General features: G+C 47.6%; 1 protein-coding gene across 3 annotated transcripts in view; it reads left to right on the forward strand.

The window, feature by feature from the left end:
- The window catches only part of RAB3IP (RAB3A interacting protein), a 39,910-nt gene that overhangs the window by 10,168 nt on the left and 7,395 nt on the right, over positions 1–22,347 (forward strand). Inside the window, exons 2-7 of one of the 3 annotated variants that reach the window (XM_068167450.1) lie at positions 4,442–4,717; positions 6,326–6,587; positions 12,256–12,351; positions 15,706–15,783; positions 16,061–16,264; positions 18,252–18,380. In XM_068167450.1, the coding sequence (XP_068023551.1) occupies positions 4,467–4,717; positions 6,326–6,587; positions 12,256–12,351; positions 15,706–15,783; positions 16,061–16,264; positions 18,252–18,380 (1,020 nt within the window). In that variant the 5' untranslated portion in view covers positions 4,442–4,466. The other 2 variants (XM_068167451.1, XM_068167452.1) reach the window with 2 other exon arrangements.

Raw genomic sequence — 22,347 nt, forward strand, 5'->3', positions numbered from 1 at the left:
CTCCAAGAAAGCTGGGGAGGGACTTTTGAGGGTGTCAGGGAGTGATAGGACTGGGGGGATGGAGCAAAACTAGAAATGGGTAGATTGAGATTGGATGTTAGGAAGAAGTTGTTCCCCATGAGGGTGGTGAGAGCCTGGCACAGGTTGCCCAGGGAGGTGGTGGAAGCCTCATCCCTGGAGGTGTTTGCAGCCAGGCTGGATGTGGCTGTGAGCAACCTGCTGTAGTGTGAGGTGTCCCTGCCCATGGCAGGGGGTTTGGAACTGGCTGATCCTTGAGGTCTCTTCCAACCCTGACAATTCTGTGATTCTATGAGAAGGCTTACTGGTGGTCAAGAAAGAGGAGAGAGGGGGAACAACAGAAGTGAATGTCTTTGTAGATGGGAGCCTGACTTTGAGCCCGCCAAGGTGGATGTCTTTTTCAGCTGGGCTGATGGAGTTTAAATGGCTGCTTTGGTGTGTGGGGTTTTGTTTTCCCAAGCTGACAGTATTTTAGCTTGTTGAAAGTGAAACAATGACATGCAGTAGTTGCACTGTAGACCTGCAAACCCTTGTGAAATTCAACCTTGAAGAAATGTCCTCTAGCACCAACAGTGCCTCCATTTTCCTGTGTTGGGTCAACAGGTTTTTATCATCATGTGGAACATGTAACTAGAATACTTAAGATAGTTAAGAAGGACTTGCAGGGAAAACAAACAAGAATACTTTTCAAACTGAAACTTGAAAAGGAGCTCTTCACCCCTGTGTTACAGTAGAAAATGCTAAAGCATAAAACTGTGAGTGTGTGTTTCTGGTGTAACAGAAACTGCTGTTAGCAGTTCAAAAGAAACCCAACTGATGCCTAAAGCTGGAAAAAAAAGACCTAAAAACAAAACCAGGAACAAGCCCCAAATGCCCCCAAAGCCAAACAACAAACAAAAACCCCTCATCCCTTTTTAAAGTAATTTTTGTCCCTTAAATCTGGACAGTTTCTCAGAGGTGGTTGATTTTGCTTCACAGAGTCACAGAACTGTCAGGGCTGGAAGGGATCTCAAGGATCATCCAGTTCCAACCCCCCTGCCACGAGCAGGGACACCTCACACTACAGCAGGTTGCTCACAGCCACATCCAGCCTGGCTGCAAAAACCTCCACGGATGAGGCTTCCACCACCTCCCTGGGCAACCTGTGCCAGGCTCTCAACCACCCTTATGGGCAAGAACTTCTTCCTAACATCTAATCTAAATCTCTCCTCCTCTAGCTTGGATCTGAGCAGATTTCTCTGTATAATGCAAAGTGTTTCATGAAGATACTGCACTTCCTTTTTTGTGCATGTTAAGTAGCTTTGTGAAGCCTTAAGTTTCACTCTTCTTTATTCACATAGCAGGGAAAATGCTTTTTTTGCAGTGAATATTCACTGCTAAGCAACTCCTTCATAAAGTTGTCCATACTACTTCCAACTTACAGTGTTGTATCATGGAAAGATTTTTGTGGTCTCTGCTAAACTGCTGGTCTCCAAACTGGTGACACATGGGTTTGATGGGTGGACCACTAGATGGATAAGGAACTGGCTTGATGGCTGCACCCAAAGAGTGGCTGTCAATGGCTCCATGTCCCAGTGGAGGCCAGGGACAAGCGGAGTCCCTCAGGGATCAGTCCTGGGACCTGTCTTATTCAACATCTTTGTCAGTGACATGGACAGTGGCATTGAGTGCACCCTCAGCAAGTTTGCTGATGACACCAAGCTGTGTGGTGCAGCAGACAGCTGGAGGGAAGGGAGGCCATCCAGAGGGACCTTGACAGGCTGGAGAGGTGGGCACAAGCAAACCTCATGAAGTTCAATAAGAGCAAGTGCAGGGTCCTGCAGCTGGGTCGAGGCAATCCCAGGCACAAATCCAGGCTGGGCAGTGACTGGCTGGAAGGTAGCCCTGAGGAGAGAGACTTGGGGGTGCTGGTGGACAAAAAGCTCAACATGAGCTCTCAATGTGCTCTTGCAGCCCACAAAGCCAATCAGATCCTGGGCTGCATCAGGAGAAGTGTGGCCAGCAGGTCGAGGGAGGTGATCCTCCCCCTCTACTCAGCCCTGGTGAGACCCCACGTGGAGTACTGCCTCCAGTTCTGGAGCCCCTATTACAAGAGGGATGTGGAGGTGCTGGAACGTGTCCAGAGAAGGGCCACAAGGATGAGCAGAGGGCTGGAGTTGCTCTGCTATGAGGACAGACTGAAGGAATTGGGGCTGTTCAGTCTGGAGAAGAGAAGGCTCCCAGGTGACCTCATTGTGGCCTTCCAGTATCTGAAGGGGGCCTACAGGAAGGCTGGGGAGGAACTTCTCAGGATCTCAGGTAGTGATAGGACTAGGGGGAATGGAATGAAGCTGGAGGTGGGGAGATTCAGGCTAGATGTGAGGAGGAGGTTCTTCCCCATGAGAGTGGTGAAACCCTGGAATGGGTTGTCCAGGGAGGTGGTCTAGGCCCTGTCCCTGGGGGTGTTTAAGAGCAGGCTGGATGAGGCTGTGGCCAGGCTGATCTAGTGTGGGGTGTCCCTGCCCATGGCAGGGGGGTTGGAACTAGATGATCCTTGTGGTCCCTTCCAACCCTGAATGAAACTATGAAACTAGGAAAAACTGTGTCCAGAGAAGGGCCACAAGGACAATGAGAGAGCTGGAGCTCCTCTGCTATGAGGACAGGCTGAGAGAGTTGGGGTTGTTCAGTCTGGAGAAGAGAAGGCTCCAAGGAGACCTTCTTGTGGCCTTCCAGTATCTGAAGGAGGGTACAAGAAAGCTGGGGAGGGACTTTTGAGCGTGTTGGGTAGTGATAGGAATGGGGAGAATGGATCCAAGCTACAGGAGGGGAGATATAGATGGGATGTTAGGAAGTTCAAGAGGGGATTGGATGTGGCACTTGGAGCCGTGGTTTAGTAGTCATGAGGTGTTGGTTGATAGGTTGGACTTGATGATCTCTGAGGTCTTTTCCAACCTTGTTGATTCTATGATTCTAAGAAGTTTTTCCCCATGAGGGTGGTGAGACACTGGAACAGGTTGCCAGGGAGGTGGTGAAAGCCTCATCCCTTGAAGTATTTAAGGCCAGGCTGGATAGAATCATGGAATCAATGAGGTTGGAAAAGACCTCAAGGATCATGAAGTCCAACCTGTCACCCAAGACCTCCTGACTATTAAACCATGGCACCAAGTGCCACATCCAGTGTGGGTCTGGGCAACTTGATCTAGTGTGAGGTGTCCTTGCCCATGGCAGGGGGTTTGGAACTGGATGATCCTTGAGGTCCCTTCCAACCCTGAATATTCAGTGGTTCTGTGAAAACAGCTTTCTGTTGGGGCTTGAAGAAACCCATGTATTGTACTTGTTTTCTCTTGATCCATTGAAAACCAAATGTAATTAAAAATAATTAAAGATACTGTCAGTTTAGTTGCTAATTCCTAGTACTTTTTTCCCTGTGATATATTTTTGGTGTGATACTTATTCAGGGTTTCCATCATCATTTAATCATGTGATGCGTTAACTAGACATCCTCATACTTGATGAGAAGTCTTATGGGCAGATTCTGTGTTTTCAGTCAACTCTTAGAAGATCAGATGTTCACTATGGACTATAAATTACTTCAAGGCTGGCTGATTTCTGGCTCTAGATTATTTGCTTAATTGAAGTTAGAAGTGGAAGCTTTAGATTGGTTATTCATTCTTCTTTTTACCAGTGCCCAGGTCTTCCCCTCTTCCATGAGTGTCATCTATTTGTGTTTTGATGCAAACCAGCTCTAGGCTGTATTCTAGATAACTTTGCTTTTTGATAGTAGAATGTGTTCTGGAGTTCATCATCCCATTTAGATGTGGAGTCTGCTATTGAATCTGCTGGGCTCAACAGTCCAGTGTCTGCTAAAAACATATTTGGTAGTCGAAGGTAATACTTTGGCAAGATTTATCCAGAGTTTCCATTATAGCATGAAATATTCTGGATGTATTTGTCTGAGTGCTTTTTTGAAATGGAAATAGTTGTCAGATGGAATGAAATACTTCCCTGTGTGAAGAGAGACTGAGATCCCTGGGGCAGTTTAGTCTGGAGAAGAGAAGGCTGAGAGATGTCTCATCAGTGTGTATCAATATCTGAGGGGTGGCTGTTGAGTGGAGGGGGCCAAGATCTTTTCAGTGGTGCACAGGAATAAGCCAAGGAACAATGGGTTCAAGTTTGGACATAGATTTCACCTCAACATGAGGAGACACTTCTTTACAGTGAGGGTGCCAGAGCCCTGGAGCAGGCTGCCCAGAGAGGTTATGGAGTCTCCTCTGGAGATTTTCCAACCCCACCTGGATGCATTCCTGTGTGGACTCCCCTGGGTGATGCTGCTCTGGCAGGGGGGGTTGGACTGGATGATCTCTGCAGGTCCCTTCCAACCTCTAATATACTGTGGTACTGTGATTTCCTGCTTGCATTCTGACAATGTGATTATTTAATTCAGGGTTTCATATGATGAGGTTTTTATTATGGCCAGTGACCCCTTGGAAGGCTTTCATGAAGTGAACCTTGCTTCGCCTACCACACCAGATCTACTTGGAGTGAAGGAGCCAGGGACTCAGGAACAAACTACCTCACCTAGCGTTATCTACAGACCACATCCTTCTGTTGTGTCCTCCACACCCATCCAGCCCAATGCTTTAAACGTGTCTGACCTTCCCACACAACCTGTTTATTCATCTCCCAGGCAACTGAACTGTGCAGAAGCATCAGGTGTCAGGTAAGCTCCCCCTGTGTCCCCTGATGGAAATTGCTGCTTTGTTGCATGTAAAAACTGTTTGTGAGTGATACTGAAAACATATCTTCACTGAAGGAATTTTGTAAGGCTGAATGGTGTCCATCAAGGCACATTCAACACCACTACAGGTAAGTTCCCTCTGTCCCTGGATGGAAATTGCTGCTTCGTTGCATGTAAAAACTCTTTGTGCACTCTCAGTGTGCACTTGCAGCCCGCAAAGCCAATCAGATCCTGGGCTGCATCAGGAGAAGTGTGGCCAGCAGGGCAAGGGAGGTGATTCTCCCCCTCTGCTCAGCTCTGCTGAGACCCCACCTGGAGTACTGCCTCCAGTTCTGGAGCCCCTATTCCAAGAGGGATCTGGAGGTGCTGGAAGGTGTCCAGAGAAGGGCCATGAGGATGAGCAGAGGGCTGGAGCACCTCTCCTATGAGGACAGACTGAAGGAGTTGGGGCTGTTCAGTCTGGAGAAGAGAAGGCTCCCAGGTGACCTCATTGTGGCCTTCCAGTATCTGAAGGGGGCTACAGGAAGGCTGGGGAGGGACTGCTCAGGATCTCAGGTAGTGATAGGACTAGGGGGAATGGAATGAAGCTGGAGGTGGGGAGATTCAGGCTGGAGGTGAGGAGGAATGGGTTGTCCAGGGAGGTGGTTGAGGCCCCATCCCTGGAGGTGTTTAAGCCCAGGCTGGCTGAGGCTCTGGCCAGCCTGATGTAGTGTGAGATGTCCCTGCCCATGGCAGGGGGGTTGGAACTAGATGATCCTTGTGGTCCCTTCCAACCCTGGCTGATACTTTGATACTTTGATTGATACTTTGATAATAAAAACATATCCTCACTAAAGTGATCTGTAAGTGATATTAAAAACATATCTTCACTAAAGGAATTTGTAAGTGATAGTAAAGATATATCTTCAGTAAAGGGATTTGGAAGTGATGTTTAAACCATATCTTCACTCATGGAATTTTGTAAGGCTAAATGTTGTCCATATTGGCACCTTGCAACACTGCTTCAGGTCAGTTCCCTGTGTCCCCTGATGGAAATTGCTGGTTTGCTGCATGTAAAAACTGTTTGTGAGTAGTATTAAGAACATTTCCTCACTAAAGTAATTTGTAAGTCATATTAAAACCATATCTTCACTCAAGTGATTTTGTAAGGCTAAATGGTGTCCATCAAGGCACATTCAACATCACTACAGGTAAGTTCCCTGTGTCCCCTGATGGAGATTGCTGGTTTGCTGCATGTAAAAACTTTGTAAGTGATACTAAAAACATATCTTCACTAAGGTAATTTGTAAGTGATATTTAAACCATATCTTCACTCAAGTGATTTTGTAAGGCTAAATGGTGTCCATAATGGCACCTTCCAGCACTGCTGCAGGTAAGTTCCCTATGTCCCCTGATGCAAATACCTGGTTTGTTGCATGTAAAACCTCTTTGTAGGTGACAGTAAAAACACCTCCTCACTAAAGTAATTTTGTAAGGCTAAATGGTGTCCATAATGGCACGTTCCAACCCCTCTGCTGCCATTTCTCAAGTGTCTCCTCTGTGATGTCTTGTGTAAATTGAAGACTAAAAGCTGTGTCCCTCTCTTTGCAGCATCAATGTTACCGACGCAGCGCTGTGTTCTACCTCTGGACCCCAGGGTGGGTCGTTCAATCACAATCATTCCAGGAAGGAGAGCAATAACGTAGAGAGAGAGTTTTTGCAGGGTGCTACAGTAGCAGATGTTGCTGAAGGAAATGAAGATATTTTTGGGTTGAGTGCAGACAGTTTATCTCACTTACGGAGCCCATCTGTACTGGAAATACGAGAAAAGGGCTACGAACGCTTGAAAGAAGAGCTTGCAAAGGCTCAGAGGGTAAGGCCTGTTGTCTTGTCTCCTCCTGCTTTCTCTTTCTCTCTATCTCTCCAGAGTGGTTTTAATGTTGCAGAATGATAGATGGGCCAGAAGGTGCAGTCTGAGCCTACTGATGCCTTACAGGATTGGTTTATGTAAAGTTTTCTGCACGCGTGCAGCACTGATGCCTTAGAATTGTTCCTTGAGAATGCTGCCCTTGGAGAGCTCTTGCTGCAGTAGGTGGTTAAAGAGGCTTTTTTCCTGTGAAAAGCTGATGCTTTCTTTGTTTTGCTATTTGAGAACAGGGGTGATTTTCCCCCCCCCCCCCTTCTCAGTCCATGGTTCCTGTATAAGTATTTATAGATGCTGCTGATAGTCCTCTCGAACCTTTTCCTCCCAGAACATAAAAGCGTAGCAGGTGTCACGGAATATAGAAATGCTTTAGAGCCAGGGGTACTTCTGATGCTTCATGAGGGAATGCCTGCATAGAAAGGAAGCAATAAAGATGTCACTGGTGTCCTTTACTTAGAGTTACTGTTACACCACCCTTCCAATTGAACGTGGCTGCATTCGGAGAGGCTGTGGCTCAGTTCGTTAATATTTGTAAAGCGCTTTGTCTTGTTTGGATGGATGGTGCTATATAAATGCAAAGCCATTGTTTGTCATTCTAACATCCCTCTGTGCTAGAACTTGTGCAGTAGATTTTTTTTGTGCTCTTTGTCTTTGTGCTCTTCCCCTCTCCTCTCCGTGGTTCCACCCCTGTGTAGATTGGAGCTCTCTCTCACCTTGGTTGAACTTGTTTGCTTTCCTGGTTGCTGCGTCATCTTGTCCAGTGTAGTCATCATCTCTGTCATAGTTACATTTGTGCTTGTCAATGTGACTCCTAGATATGGACTCTATTGTTCTGTTGTTCTGTTGCTGAGTGGTTGCTTCCTTTGCTGATGTGTTCAATTGCTTGGCATTTGAACACTGAAAGGAGACATTAAGGTGAGCCAAGGTTGAGGACCTTGCCATGCCAGTGTATAATCCTAGTGATTAAAATTGAAACCTCAGGATCTAAGAACAAATTAAAGTTTAAACTTAGAAAAGCTCTTCCAGCTCCTGACAACATACCAAAGCACAGCTAACATGCTGGAAAACCACAGCTTGGTTCTGCTATTGTTACCTTGGCATTATCTGAATATCTCATGCCAAGATACCTCTCTCTCTTAGAGATTTAAATGCTTTCTATTTCACTCTGAAAATTAATTAAGCTGGTTTTAAAGGAAATAGCATTAGGGCTGCTGGGACATACTAGCTGCAGGCTATGCATTTTCAGACCCTTGGGGTCGTAACAAAACCAGATCAGCACTGACTTGAGGCTGCTGACATCAAAGTTCTTGCTAATTCTCAACCCAACAGGGTAATTCTTACCAGGGTTATACTAAATTTGCACTGCTTAGTAACAGAGGAATCACGGCAGGAGTGTTTACAGGCTGTGCAACAGCAAACCCTATTCCTTCTGTAGAATCTGCTTTCTTTGACTTCCTGTCTAGCCTTTTCTAGCCCAGATTGATCTCTGATTGCTTTCTTCCACAAGTCAGGACTGTCTACATGGAGCTATACACACTCTGCAGTATCCAGTATGTCTTGCAGTCTTTCAGACTTCTAAGGATATTAGTTTTGTTAACAAGTGCTTGATTTAAAACCTTGTAGGGATATAATGAATAGGTAGTGCCTGTGTACAGCTGCCTGGGTGGGTGTTTTTTTTTTCTGCAGAATGGTTTTAAATTCTCTGCAAGTCTCTGTGCTGTCTATCAGGAACAGGGAGAAAGATGAGAACTGGAAATGGCACTTCAATTTTGTGAGCTCACTGAACCTGGAAACCTTGCAGATGACAAACTTTCCAGGAGTAGACAAAGTAAACAGAGATTTGCTCTTTCACTTCTCACTTGTTCTGAATTTCATACCCAAATTGTGGCTCTGAGCAACCTGCTGTGGTGTGAGGTGTCCCTGCCCATGGCAGGAGGGTTGGAAGTGGATGATCCTTGGGGGCCCTTTCACCCCCAACAATTCTATGATATTAAAGCTTGATTTGAATTTGTTGTAGTTGTGATCAGAAAGGAAGTAGGAATTTCTAAGCATGGGATCCACTATCTGATTTTTTTTCCCCTCCCTGTTTCTTCCCTGTGGCTCTATGTGTCTCATCCAGGCTTTTTTTAACACCTTCATGGACATCTACCCCACCACCTCCCTGGGCAGCACATTCCGGTGGCCAATCTCTCTGTCTGGGAAGAATTTCTTCCTCACATCCAACCTAAACTTCCCCCTGGCACAGCTTGAGACTGTGTCCTCTTGTTCTGCTGCTGCTTGCCTGGGAGAAGAGACCAACCCCCACCTGGCTACAACCTCCCTTCAGGTAGTTGCAGAGAGCAAGAAGGTCTCCCATGAGCCTCCTCTTCTCCAGGCTAAGCAACCTCAGCTCCCTCAGCCTCTCCTCACAGGGCTGTGCTCCAGACCCCTCTCCAGCTTTGTTGCCCTACTCTGGAAAACTTCCAGCATCTCAACATCTTTCCTAAACTGAGGGGCCCAGAACTGGACACAGAAAAGCCTGGATGAGGCACTCAGTGCCATGGTCTGGTTGATTGGATAGGGCTGGGTGATAGGTTGGTCCGGATGATCTTGCAGGTCTCTTCCAACCTGGTTGATTCTATGAAGTCTGATTTGCTGATATTTCCCTACTAGAGTGAAATTGGGAAGCTTTTTCCACACTGAATCAGTGATTCTTCTGCAGGTGGTAGTATAGGATGTTGGGAGTGTAAATTTCATTTACTTTAAGAACCTGATCCTCAAATTTGGAGTTTCTTATTTAGTTTTAAAAGGCTTCAGCCTCTGCATGCATGCTTCATTGCAGAAACAAACTGAATGTTATAATTTGGTGTCTTGTGTGTTGAATATAGGGTATGAAGTAGATTCCCCGCTCTCCTCCCCTGTTGTTCTCTCTGTATCATCACAGATGCCAGTCTAACAGAGGCCATTGCCTGGAGAAGAGGGAACTTAGAGGGGAACTTATCACTCTCTACAGCTACCTAAAAGGAAGTTGTAGTCAGGTGGGGGTCAGGCTCTTGTGCCAGGCAACTTGTGACAGGACAAGAGGGCATGGCCTGAAGCTGTGCCAGGGGAGGTCTAGGTTAGATATTAGCAAGCATTTCCTGAGGGAAAGGGGAATTAGAGACTGGGATGTGCTGCCCAGGGAGGTGGTGGAGTCACCATCCCTGGAGGTGTTTAAAGACAGATTGAATGTGGCACTTGGTGGCATGGTTTGGCTGATGTGGTGGTGTTAGGTCATAGGCTGGGCTTGATGATCTCAGAGGTCTGTTCTGTGATTCTGTGATTAGTAGAGTGTTTCTGCTCAGGCTAGCACTGGTGGTTAAGTCCCTTCACTTTTACACAGTAATACATGACAGATTAAAACACTGCATGGATTAATGAGTAAATAGACTTCCAGTGACCACCAAGGAATTTCGATGGTACTGTACAGTACATTCATAATTTTAAAGGCCTGTTGTCACAGAATGACCTCCCTGCTCCTGCTGGCCACACTGTTCCTGATGCAAGCCAGGATGCCATTAAGCAAATGGAAGCTGTGTTTACAAGCAAGAACTGCGCTCTACGATGGAATGCAAGGATTATGTGCAAAATCTACAGGCTTTACAATATTGTACAATCAGCAAACAACACAAAAATCCCCCTGGTCAGAGGCCGTGGAAGCTGTTCCACTCCACCCCTCTACCCCCATGTCCCAAGATCAGAGAGAGAGCAATGGGTTAGACTTAACTGAACAATGCAGCCAGGCCCAGGTCAGCCAGAAGCAGGTTAATCTCTCCTAGAACTCTGCTGAAGAGTGAGCTTTCAAACTGTGCTAAACCAAAATTGCAGCTGAATAGTAAGGCCACTGGCTTGTGAGTCTTAAAGATGAGTTGGCTCTCTGTAGGTGTTTTAGCAATTCACAGGATGTTAGGAGTTGGAAGGGACCTCTGGAGATCTTCCAGTCCAACCCCTCTACCAGAGCAGGGCCATAGAATCCAGCACAGGTCACACAGGAACACATCCAGATGGATCTTGAAAGTCTCCAGAGAAGGAGACTCCACAGCCTTTCTGGGCAGCCTGTTCCAGTGCTCTGTGACCCTCACAGTGAAGAAATTCCTCCTCATTCCTTCAGCTTTGGGATAGTACAGATGAGATTTGGCATGTGTAACACTGACCCTGCCAAATCTGTGTTAAAATTTTGCTGTAAAACTGGTCTGGTCAGGCCTTGGCTCAAATTTCAGCAGTGTAGACAAATAGCATTCTGGATTTTATTAAATTGCTTTAATTTGGTTACATAAGAGCAAGGATAGAATTAGAAGAGGATTTTGGAGTTGTGCTACATGTAAGGGTATAGGTAGGGTACAATCTTTATGGTAAAATAGGCTTTAAGATTCTTTTAGAACTGGGGACTACCTTCAGAGAAAGCTGGTTTGCTTTTTGTTTTAAGGATTACTCTTAAGTGTCTGTTAGGGAATGGCTTCATTCAAGTGTATGTTAAAATCCCAGAATCAAACAGGTTGGAAAAGACCTCAGAGATCATCAAGTCCAACCTATTACCTAATACCCAACACCTCCTGACAACTAAACCATGGCTCCAAGCGCTACGTCCAGTCCCCTCTTGAACACCTCCAGGGATGGTGACTCCACCACCTCCCTGGGCAGCACATCCCAATGGCCAATTACTCTTTCTGGGAAGAACTTTCTCCTCACCTCCAGCCTAAACTTTCCCTGGCACAGCTTGAGACTGTGTCCTCTTGTTCTGGTGCTGGTTGCCTGGGAGAAGAGACCAACCCCCACCTGGCTACAACCTCCCTTCAGGTAGTTGTAGAGAGCAATAAGGTCTCCCCTGAGAATGGGTTAAGAGAAACTGATATTCTGTCTTTCCCAATATTTCATTTGATCTCTGTATCCTTTTTTTTATTTCAAGAGTATTTTGGAAATGCTGCTGTGTAGCTTAGAGTTACTTTAGCTTGGCCTGGTATGTTTCATAGAATCATAGAATTGTTAGGCTTGGAAGGGACCTCAAGGATCAACCAGTTCCAACCCCCCTGCCATGGCCAGGGACACCTCACACTACGGCAGGTTGCTCACAGCCACATCCAGCCTGGCCTGAAAAACCTCCAGGGATGAGGCTTCCACCACCTCCCTGGGCAACCTGTGCCAGTCTCTCACCACCCTCCTGGGGAACAACTTCTTCCTAATATCCAGTCTCAATCTCCCCATTTTTCGTTTTGCTCCACCCCCCCCAGTCCTATCACTCCCTGACAGCCTCAGAAGTCTCTCCCCAGCTTTCTTGGAGCCCCCTTCAGATACTGCAAGGCCACAATTAGGTCTCAGAGCCTTCTCTTCTCCAGAGTCAACAACCCCAACTCCCTCAGTCTGTCCTCATACTGAGGTTTCTGTATAGCAGGAAAAAGTAGCTCTGTGTACAGCATTAACTAATTGCTTCTAGTGTTAAGAGTAATGCTTTGCCTAGCAAAGGTCTCATGTTCCTCTGATTTTTACTTTATTCTTTATTTTTCTTTCCTGCTTCTTTCTCTCCCCCTTCCTTCTGGTATTAGCTTTAATAGGCCAACTTTACTACTCTCAGTCAGAATAAATAACTTTCAATTTTCCATAGGAGCTGAAGTTAAAAGATGAAGAATGTGAAAGGCTTTCTAAAGTGCGAGACCAACTTGGACAGGAGTTGGAAGAACTTACAGCTAGTCTGTTTGAGGTGTGTTGGAGTCTTCAATGTGATATCCTTAAAGGAAGCTGAGCCAGATGTTTCATGGAGAACCAGTACATTGTGTGCCAAAGTTTTCTGCAGTAAGCTTCTGAAGGGATTTGTGTCCTGAAGACCTGGGTGTGTTGAAGTAGAGGCTTGAGAGCAAGCAGCAGACTTTTCATGTAGAGGAAGGAGACCTTGTTGAGCTCGTCAGTCAGCCTAGACACAAAATGAAGAGAATCAAGAAAATAACTCCAGAAAGCTTTAGTCTGTTTAGGCTTTTTTGGCTTTTTTTTTTGGCATAACTATTTTGAGACAGCTTCTCTGTCTGACAACAAGGCTAGCTAGATAAGAGCTAAATTTGGGGTTGCCATGGTGACTAAATGGAAAAAAGAAAAACCAACCACAAACTTGGTTCCAGATCAATGGAGGCAGCAAGGATGGAACTGTGGCTTTCAGCTTTTGAATCTTGGCTCTGGCAGCATGCTGCCACCACAGACTTGAAGCATTCATACTGTGATTAGGATAGGATAGAACAGGGTAGAATAGAATAGAACAGAACAGGGTAGAATAGAATAGAACAGAACAGGGTAGAATAGAATAGAACAGAACAGGGTAGAATAGAATAGAACAGAACAGAACAGGGTAGAATAGAACAGAACAGAACAGGGTAGAATAGAACAGAACAGAACAGGGTAGAATAGAACAGAACAGGGTAGAATAGAACAGAACAGGGTAGAACAGAACAGAACAGGGTAGAATAGAACAGAACAGAACAGGGTAGAATAGAACAGAACAGAACAGGGTAGAATAGAACAGAACAGAACAGGGTAGAATAGAACAGAACAGAACAGGGTAGAACAGAACAGAACAGGGTAGAATAGAATAGAACAGAACAGGGTAGAATAGAATAGAACAGAACAGGGTAGAATAGAACAGAACAGGGTAGAATAGAACAGAACAGAACAGGGTAGAATAGAACAGAACAGAACAGGGTAGAATAGAATAGAACAGAACAGGGTAGAATAGAATAGAACAGAACAGGGTAGAATAGAACAGAACAGGGTAGAATAGAATAGGGTAGAATTAACCAGGTGGGAAAAGAGCTTTGAGATCATCCAGCCCAACCTATCACCCAACACCATCTCATCAACCAAACCATGGCACCAAGTGCCTCATCCAGGCTCTTCCTAAACACCTCCAGTGATGGTGACTCCACCACCTCCCTGGGCAGCCCATTCCAGTAACCAACCAGGGTGGAACCTGGTTACCAAGGGAGAAGCCTGAACTTCAAATGGGACCTTTTGTTTTTCATTTTGAGCAAGAGGCAGTAGTTCTAGCAAAGATTCTGAGCTTGGATTATACAGGGCAAAAAAAAATAGTCATAACTCCATACTTGAAGCATAATCAGTTCTCATTTTATCATAGGAATATATATAGGAAAATATATTTAGCCTATCTCTCTCTATATATGTAGGCTGCATTGTGATGCCTGTAACTGTCAGAATCCATTTCATAATCTGAGGATGATTTATACATTTATCAAATTATAAACATTGGGTGGGTTTTTTTTTCCCCCCATATACATAAAGATACAAGATTAGGTAGGCTTTAGAAGCAGCATTTAAGCCTGGGATGTTGAATTGGTACAAAAGTAATGATTAAGACTGACACTAAACCCCCCAAAATAGTCACATTTCAAACTGCTCTGTGGGTTGGCAATGCATTTTATTTTGTCATCCTGGTACTAGGACAGAGTTGCTCAAATTATTAAGCAGTTCCTCTGTGTAGAGAGCAAATGGGAGACTGGAGAGGTACTTTGTAGCACAAATGCTTGTGTGTGTTGGGAGGGGAGGGAAGTCTTGAGCAGGTATTTTAACTGCAGGGGAATAGAGGTTTATCAGTGAAGTTCTTCTCTATCAGTGTCACTTCCTAACTTAGTGCATCAGTTTGTTAAAGCTGTGTTTGAAATCTAGCACATGATTAGTAATAATTGAAGTTTTAATTACTCAGCACTGTCATGGGCATGTCACCTGAATGTCCTGTGCTGGTTTGGCTTCACTTAAGAGACCCTCACTGAGCGCAGCGTTGAGGTTCCTCGATGCTTGCGCTGGAATCCACAGCCCTTCAATTCACCTTCTGTTCTGATTGCCACTAACTTCAGCGACCATGCCAGTGGCCAGGATAGATTCTATATTGATGCACCTCAGTGGAGGCTCCAGGCTTGTTTTGCACAGCTGAGTTTGTGTAGTTACTCCATCAGAGCACTGCAGTAGGCACCGTACCCTGCTTTGCTTCCCAAGCTGCATCACCCAGCGGACCCTGCATGATCGATGTTAAATGTATCTGTACACATTGTATAAATGTGTATGTGCCCATCCCTGCATGTGTCTGTTGTTACTGGAGAAGAGTTTTTTACAAACCCATATGATACAGCTGTGTTGTATGCCAGTGGGAGTCAGGTCTTTTGGTCTGGTGATGTATGAACTTCTTTTGTTCTATTTATATAGCGTCCAGATACGTGCTAGGCGCTTTACAGATATGAGAGGGCTCCTAAGCCCAAGTCCTGTAGCTGGGGGCCCTGATGTTTTAATCTCTGTTGCCTTCAGTAAACACCAAATAAGAACAGGAATTTGATGCCAAATTGCTGGGCCAGAGCCCTAAACTAACACATTATGCAGACAAAAGGCTTAGAGGTATGAGGTAAAAAGAAAGCTTAAAACCCAACCCCCAGTCCTTTTATGCTTTCTGCTTTATTGGCTTGGTCATGTGTCTTGATTTGGATTGGTTGTTAGTCCTGCTCAAGAAATGTTTATTATTCCACAGATTACTTGTAAGCTGTTGCTTTGTCTTATTGATGGTAAGAGTTTAAACTTGATAGTTGCCTGACCGGTTCCTTCATGCAGGACTTGCCAGTTGCCTGCAACTGGTTATTCTGGCTAGAAGGGAGAAGTTCTTTTGAGTGAGCTACTGTGCCCATGCTGCTTTTGTTGCTGCTGGTTGAGTCTTTCTCTTGGGGGTCAAGGAACTTGGCAGCCACCAAGCATGACTGGAGCCTGGTGTTCATGAAGAGAGGTATTGTTCCTGCTGGAGGAGGGTGGGGGAAGTTGCTGAATTTTGGGTTCAGGTCCAAGGAGCATAAGCTTTGGTGGGGCACTGATGAATCCAAGTGATAGGTTTGTAGGGATTGGGGTTTTTTTTTTGGTATGTAACTACTTCAGACTGTTGTTCAACTTATTAGTCATGGGTAGTCTCCATGAAGCAAAAGGATGTCCTTAATTGGTTGGGTTTTGTACTGCTGGTTCTAGGTTTGTGTGAAGTATTCACATTAGCTAAACATGATTTTACTTCTTTTTTATATAGGAAGCACACAAAATGGTTAAAGAAGCTAATGTCAAACAAGCTGCAGCTGAAAAACAGTTAAAAGAAGCACAAGGAAAAGTGAGTTCTGTCCAACTTGTTTGCTGCTTCCCCCCCCCATGATTATGAACATAAAGTGTGAATCATAAAGATGTAAACAGAGCATTGCCTGTAAACTTTACCATTTTAGTTGGTTTGTGTCCTAGCTGACACCTGTGGACACAGCTGGCTCCTCAGCAAGGTGCATATGAAGTTGTGATTTGAACAAAGCTGACTGGAAGTTTTATTACATGACTTAGTATAGCCTAAGATGGCATTTTGGGTTGTTAATGACTTTGTTTCCCTCCCCCTCCCAAAGATTGATGTCCTCCAGGCTGAAGTAGCAGCATTGAAAACACTAGTACTGTCCACTTCACCTACATCTCCAACCAAGGAGTTTCAGTCTGGTGGAAAAACTCCCTTTAAGAAAGGCCATGCAAGGAACAAGAGTACAAGCAGTGCTATGGGTGGCAGTCACCAGGACCTTACCATGATGCAGCCAATTGTAAAGGACTGTAAAGAGGTAAGGCTGCAAGGATTGTCCTCTTTTTGCTGAGAAGGTGGCTTTACTCTCTTGTTTTACTCACAATAAACCTGGGATACATTAGATCTTCATGTAATGCTGACTGTTTTAGAGATATTTGTTCATTGGAGAAGGGATTTTTCTTCATACCAGCGGTTGGTGATTTTTTCCCAACTTTTGTTTACCTTTTAAGTCATGAGGAGATGAGATAAGGTTTGAAACATTGGAATGAATCATAGAATTGTCAGGGTTGGAAGGGACCTCAAGGAAGAACTTCTTCCTAACATCCAGTCTGAATCTAGTTTTGCTCCATCCCCCCCAGTCCTATCACTCCCTGACACCTTCAAAAGTCCCTCCCCAGCTTTCTTGGAGCCCCCTGCAGATACTGGAAGGCCACAATAAGGCCTGCTCAGAGCCTTGTCCTGTTGAGTTAAATCTAGAAAGTAACCAAGCTAATCAGAAACCCATCTGTATTTTTTAGACTCCTAGAGAACAAATCAAAAATGACTTTTTTTCCTCCCCCCTGCATGGTGTCTTTTGATTGCATTCATTTTCAAGCCAGGCCTGAGATGAGTTTTAAAGGTATGAGAAACGTTCCTTTAGGGGGGCAAGTTACACCTCTTGAGTTTCATGTGTACAGTGAGGTTGGTGGCTTAGCAACCAGCACATTTATGGCCTGGCTTAATTAAGATGGCTGCTCCTGATTGCACCTGAGTGTAAGGTGAGTAGCTCTCGTGGAAAACAAATTTGCCAGTCTAATTTGTTTTTTTCTGTGTGGATTGAAAGGCAACAGAAAGGACAAAAGAGTTCCCCAAAATATTTGTGTTAAAAAAACAAACCTGGCAAAGTGCTGGCAGCTCAGAGAAGGGGTGAAAGAGCAAGAGCCTGGAGGAGGTTGGTTCAGAGCAGTGTACTTTTGGTAACCAAATATGTTAATTTTTAGCACATGTTCTTTCTCCTCTTTCCTTATCTCAACTACAATTGAATGCACCAGCAGCAGTGTGCAGATGACACCAAGCTGAGTGGTGCTGTTGATACACCAGAGGGACAGGATGGCATCCAGCGGCACCTGGACAGGCTGGAGAGGTTCAACAAGAGCAAGTGCAGGGTCCTGCACCTGAGTTGGAACAATGCTCACTGTCAATACAGGCTGGGGGAGGAGGGGATAGAAAGCAGCCCTGAGGAAAAGGATTTGAGAGTGATGATGGATGAGAAGCTGGACAGGAGCAGTGTGAGCTTGCAGCACAGAAGGCCAATGGCAGCCTGGGCTGCATCCAAAGCAGCATTGCCAGCAGACCCAGAGAGGTGATTCTGCCACTTTGCTCTGCTCTGGAGAGACCTCACCTGGAGTACTGCATCCAGCTCTGGAGCCCTCAATACAGGAAGGACATGGAGCTGATGGAGCAGGCCCAGAGGAGGGCCATGAAAATGATCAGGAGGTTGGAGCAGCTCTGCTACAAGGACAGGCTGAGGGAGCTGGGGGTGTTCAGCCTGGAGAAGAGGAGGCTCTGGGGAGACCTAATAGCAGCATGGCAGTACCTGAAGGGGGCTACAAAAAGGATGGAGAGAGGCTGTTTGCAAAGGCCTGCAGGGACAGGAGCAGGGGCAATGGCTTCAGACTAGAGCAGAGCAGATTGAGATTGGATGCTAAGAACAAGTTCTTTAGTCTGAGAGTGGTGCCACACTGGAACAGGTTGCCCAGGGAAGTGGTTGGGGCCCCTTCCCTGGAGATACTCAAGGTGAGGCTGGACAGGGCTCTGGACAACCTGATCTAGTTGAGGATGTTCCTGCTGACTGCAGAGGGGTTTGGACTGGATGAGCTTCAGGGGTTCCTTCCAACCCAGCCCATTCTGTGAGAGCATTTCTTCTTCTTCCGCAGTGGAACGCACTCCGTTGGGATGCTCATTGTTTGCCTGTGGGTGTTTGCAGATGCTGCACACCAGTGTGGTAATTGCAGCACTGAAACATGTGAATCTTTGTGTTCTAGGCTGACCTGTCTTTGTACAATGACTTCAGATCTTGGAAGGATGAGCCTACCATGGACAGAACCTGCCCTTTCTTGGACAAAATCTATCGGGAAGATATTTTTCCATGTTTAACCTTCTCCAAGAGTGAGGTAAATGGAAGCAGACTCAATGTGGCCTCTGCCACTTTCCCCTTCACTCTTCTACAGAAAGCTAACAGCCTGCACTGAAATGGTTGTGTGTGAAGTTTCACCTCTTTGTTTGTTTGTTTCCTTGGAGTGCAGCAGTTCACAGCAAGGTGCTGAAGTATCTGGAGTGCTGAAATGGTCTTTTGTTTTGCCTTTTCTCTGCTGTGATGCTAGTCCAGACATGGCCTTTCTTGGTCTCCTCCTCTGGATGTTGCTGCTGTCTGGCAGAGTTTGTAGGGAATGGTTTGTGTTTTGGCTTTGGGTTTATTTTTTCCTCCCCCTGACATTTTTAAGGGACTGTTTTATGGAAACAGTGTAATGTCACAGCTGCTTCTGGATATATAGAATTTATATATAAATATAGTATTAAAAGTATAGATATACATTATCTATAGAGATATTATCAACTAGGTAGCAGCAGCAGCTAGAGACCAGCAGCTGGCTAGGTGCCCCCCCCCCCCCAGCAGCTGGCTGCCAACCCCCCAGCAGCTGGCTGGGTGTCTGCCCCCCCCCCAGGAGCTGGCTAGGTGTTGCCTCCCCCAGCAGCTGGCTAGATGTTGCCCCCCCCCCAGCAGCTAGCTGGGTGTTGACCTCCCAATCAACTAGCTAGGTGGCCCCCCCCCAGCAGCTAGCTAGGTGCCCCCCCCGCCCCAGCAGCTAACTAGGTGACCCCCCCCAGCAGCTAGCTGGGTGTTGACCCCCCCAATCAGCTAGCTAGGTGCCCCCCCCAGCAGCTAGCTGGGTGTTGGCCCCCCAATCAGCTAGCTAGGTGCCCCCCCCCACCCCAGCAGCTAGCTGGGTGTTGGCCCCCCAATCAGCTAGCTAGGTGCCCCCCCCCGCCCCAGCAGCTAGCTGGGTGTTGACCCCCCAATCAGCTAGCTAGGTGCCCCCCCCCGCCCCAGCAGCTAGCTGGGTGTTGACCCCCCAATCAGCTAGCTAGGTGCCCCCCCCCGCCCCAGCAGCTAGCTGGGTGTTGACCCCCCAATCAGCTAGCTAGGTGCCCCCCCCACCCCAGCAGCTAGCTGGGTGTTGACCCCCCAATCAGCTAGCTAGGTGCCCCCCCCCGCCCCAGCAGCTAGCTGGGTGTTGACCCCCCAATCAGCTAGCTAGGTGCCCCCCCCCACCCCAGCAGCTAGCTGGGTGTTGACCCCCCAATCAGCTAGCTAGGTGCCCCCCCAGCAGCTAGCTGGGTGTTGACCCCCCAATCAGCTAGCTAGGTGCCCCCTCTGCCCCAGCAGCTAGCTGGGTGTTGACCCCCCAATCAGCTAGCTAGGTGCCCCCCCCCGCCCCAGCAGCTAGCTGGGTGTTGACCCCCCCAATCAGCTAGCTAGGTGCCCCCTCTGCCCCAGCAGCTAGCTGGGTGTTGACCCCCCCAATCAGCTAGCTAGGTGCCCCCCCCACCCCAGCAGCTAGCTGGGTGTTGACCCCCCAATCAGCTAGCTAGGTGCCCCCGCCGCCCCAGCAGCTAGCTGGGTGTTGACCCCCCAGTCAGCTAGCTAGGTGCCCCCCCCCACCCCAGCAGCTAGCTGGGTGTTGACCCCCCAATCAGCTAGCTAGGTGCCCCCCCCCACCCCAGCAGCTAGCTGGGTGTTGACCCCCCAATCAGCTAGCTAGGTGCCCCCCGCCGCCCCAGCAGCTAGCTGGGTGTTGACCCCCCAGTCAGCTAGCTAGGTGCCCCCCCCCACCCCAGCAGCTAGCTGGGTGTTGACCCCCCAATCAGCTAGCTAGGTGCCCCCCCCCACCCCAGCAGCTAGCTGGGTGTTGACCCCCCCAATCAGCTAGCTAGGTGCCCCCGCCGCCCCAGCAGCTAGCTGGGTGTTGACCCCCCAGTCAGCTAGCTAGGTGCCCCCCCCCACCCCAGCAGCTAGCTGGGTGTTGACCCCCCAATCAGCTAGCTAGGTGCCCCCCCCCACCCCAGCAGCTAGCTGGGTGTTGACCCCCCAATCAGCTAGCTAGGTGCCCCCCGCCGCCCCAGCAGCTAGCTGGGTGTTGACCCCCCCAGTCAGCTAGCTAGGTGCCCCCCCCCACCCCAGCAGCTAGCTGGGTGTTGACCCCCCAATCAGCTAGCTAGGTGCCCCCCCCCACCCCAGCAGCTAGCTGGGTGTTGACCCCCCAATCAGCTAGCTAGGTGCCCCCCCCCGCCCCAGCAGCTAGCTGGGTGTTGACCCCCCCAGTCAGCTAGCTAGGTGCCCCCCCCCGCCCCAGCAGCTAGCTGAGTGTTGAACCCCAGTCAGCTAGCTAGGTGCCCCCCCCCGCCCCAGCAGCTAGCTGAGTGTTGACCCCCCAATCAGCCAGCTAGGTGCCCCCTCTGCCCCAGCAGCTAGCTGGGTGTTGACCCCCCAATCAGCTAGCTAGGTGCCCCCCTCTGCCCCAGCAGCTAGCTGGGTGTCGTGTGTCGTCCCCCCAGCAGCTAGCTGGGTGTTGTGTCCCCCCCCCCCCAGCAGCTAGCTGGGTGCCATTGCACATAATTCATCTCTCTATAATTTTCTGGGCTGTTGCTCTCCAATATCCATCACAGCAGGCTGCAGGCACAGCCTGGATGTTTTCTTTGCTGGCCAGAATTAGGCACTTGTGGATTTTATGTTTGGGAATAAGGTCTTAGATGAACCAAATTACAAGGAAAGGGAGGAGGTTTTTCCTCTCCTGGGAATGAGGTGAAACTGATTCTGGCTTCAAGTGCTTTACTTTTGGTTCTTCAGTAGCAGTTGTGGTATCAGTCCCCAGGAGAAAGGGACCATATTATGAGATCTCTATTTGAGTAAGAAGACATTTTAAAGCCCCTCAGACTTTTTTTCCCCCTATTAGAGTGAAATACTTCACTTGGAAGATGCTCTGTTTTCTTCATGACATTTCCCTGTTGTCCTCATGGGATGTTGCCTTTTCCCCCCCATGCTTTTCCACCTGCTGTTACTTGCTGACCCTCAGTCTTTTACTCCATTGCATACCAATTCATTAGGATGGCTACACAGCAGCATAACAACCTCTCCCACTAAAAACTTTACTTGGTTACTATGGAAATCAAATTGTTCCTGCAGTAGGTAGAAGTAGGCCATCCTGCTGTGTTTCCCAGCAACTTACTTATTTATTTTCCTGCTTCAGTGATGATATAATGGCTGTAGGTTTGCATTTCCTCCTCCTATAGTTGCTGTAGGTTTGCATATCCTTCTTAGGATCTCAGGTAGAGATAGGACTAGGGGGAATGGAATGAAGCTGGAGGTGGGGAGATTCAGGCTGGAGGGGAGGAGGAAGTTCTTCCCCATGAGAGTGGTGAAGCCCTGGAATGGGTTGTCCAGGGAGGTGGTTGAGGCCCCATCCCTGGAGGTGTTTAAGCCCAGGCTGGCTGAGGCTGTGGCCAGTCTGATCTAGTGTGGGGTGTCCCTGCCCATGGCAGGGGGGTTGGAACTAGATGATCCTTGTGGTCCCTTCCAACCCTGACTGATACTATGATTTCCTCCTCCTATAGTGGTTGTAGGTTTGCATTTCCTCCTCAGGAAAGAAAGAGGCTTCCAGGACCTGTCAGTTATGATCAGTGATTGTTTCTAGCTGCTGTGCACAGTGACTGTTTTCACTTGAAACGAACTCATGTGCAGCTAAACCAAACGTGCCTTGTGGTTTTGAATCACTGGGAATGCAGCTGTGTTGAAGTCTTGCATTCACTCTCAGTAGCCTCTTGTGGATGAGTGTAGTGTTTTCTCTTGCTCTTGGGGGATGGCAAAGAAGGAGAATAGGAAAGATCTGGAGGTGCTGGAAGGTGTCCAGAGCAGGGCCACGAGAATGAGCAGAGGGCTGGAGCTGCTCTGCTGTGAGGACAGACTGAGGGAGTTGGGGTTGTGCAGTGTGGAGAAGAGAAGGCTCTGAGGAGACCTAATTGTGGCCTTCCAGTATCTGAAGGGGGCTACAAGAAAGCTAGGGAGGGACTCTTGAGGATGTC

This window comes from Melanerpes formicivorus, unplaced genomic scaffold, assembly GCF_026170545.1.
Source record: "Melanerpes formicivorus ecotype bairdi unplaced genomic scaffold, bMelFor1.0.p_v2 SCAF_117, whole genome shotgun sequence".
In the NCBI taxonomy this organism is placed as follows: Eukaryota; Metazoa; Chordata; class Aves; order Piciformes; family Picidae; genus Melanerpes; species Melanerpes formicivorus.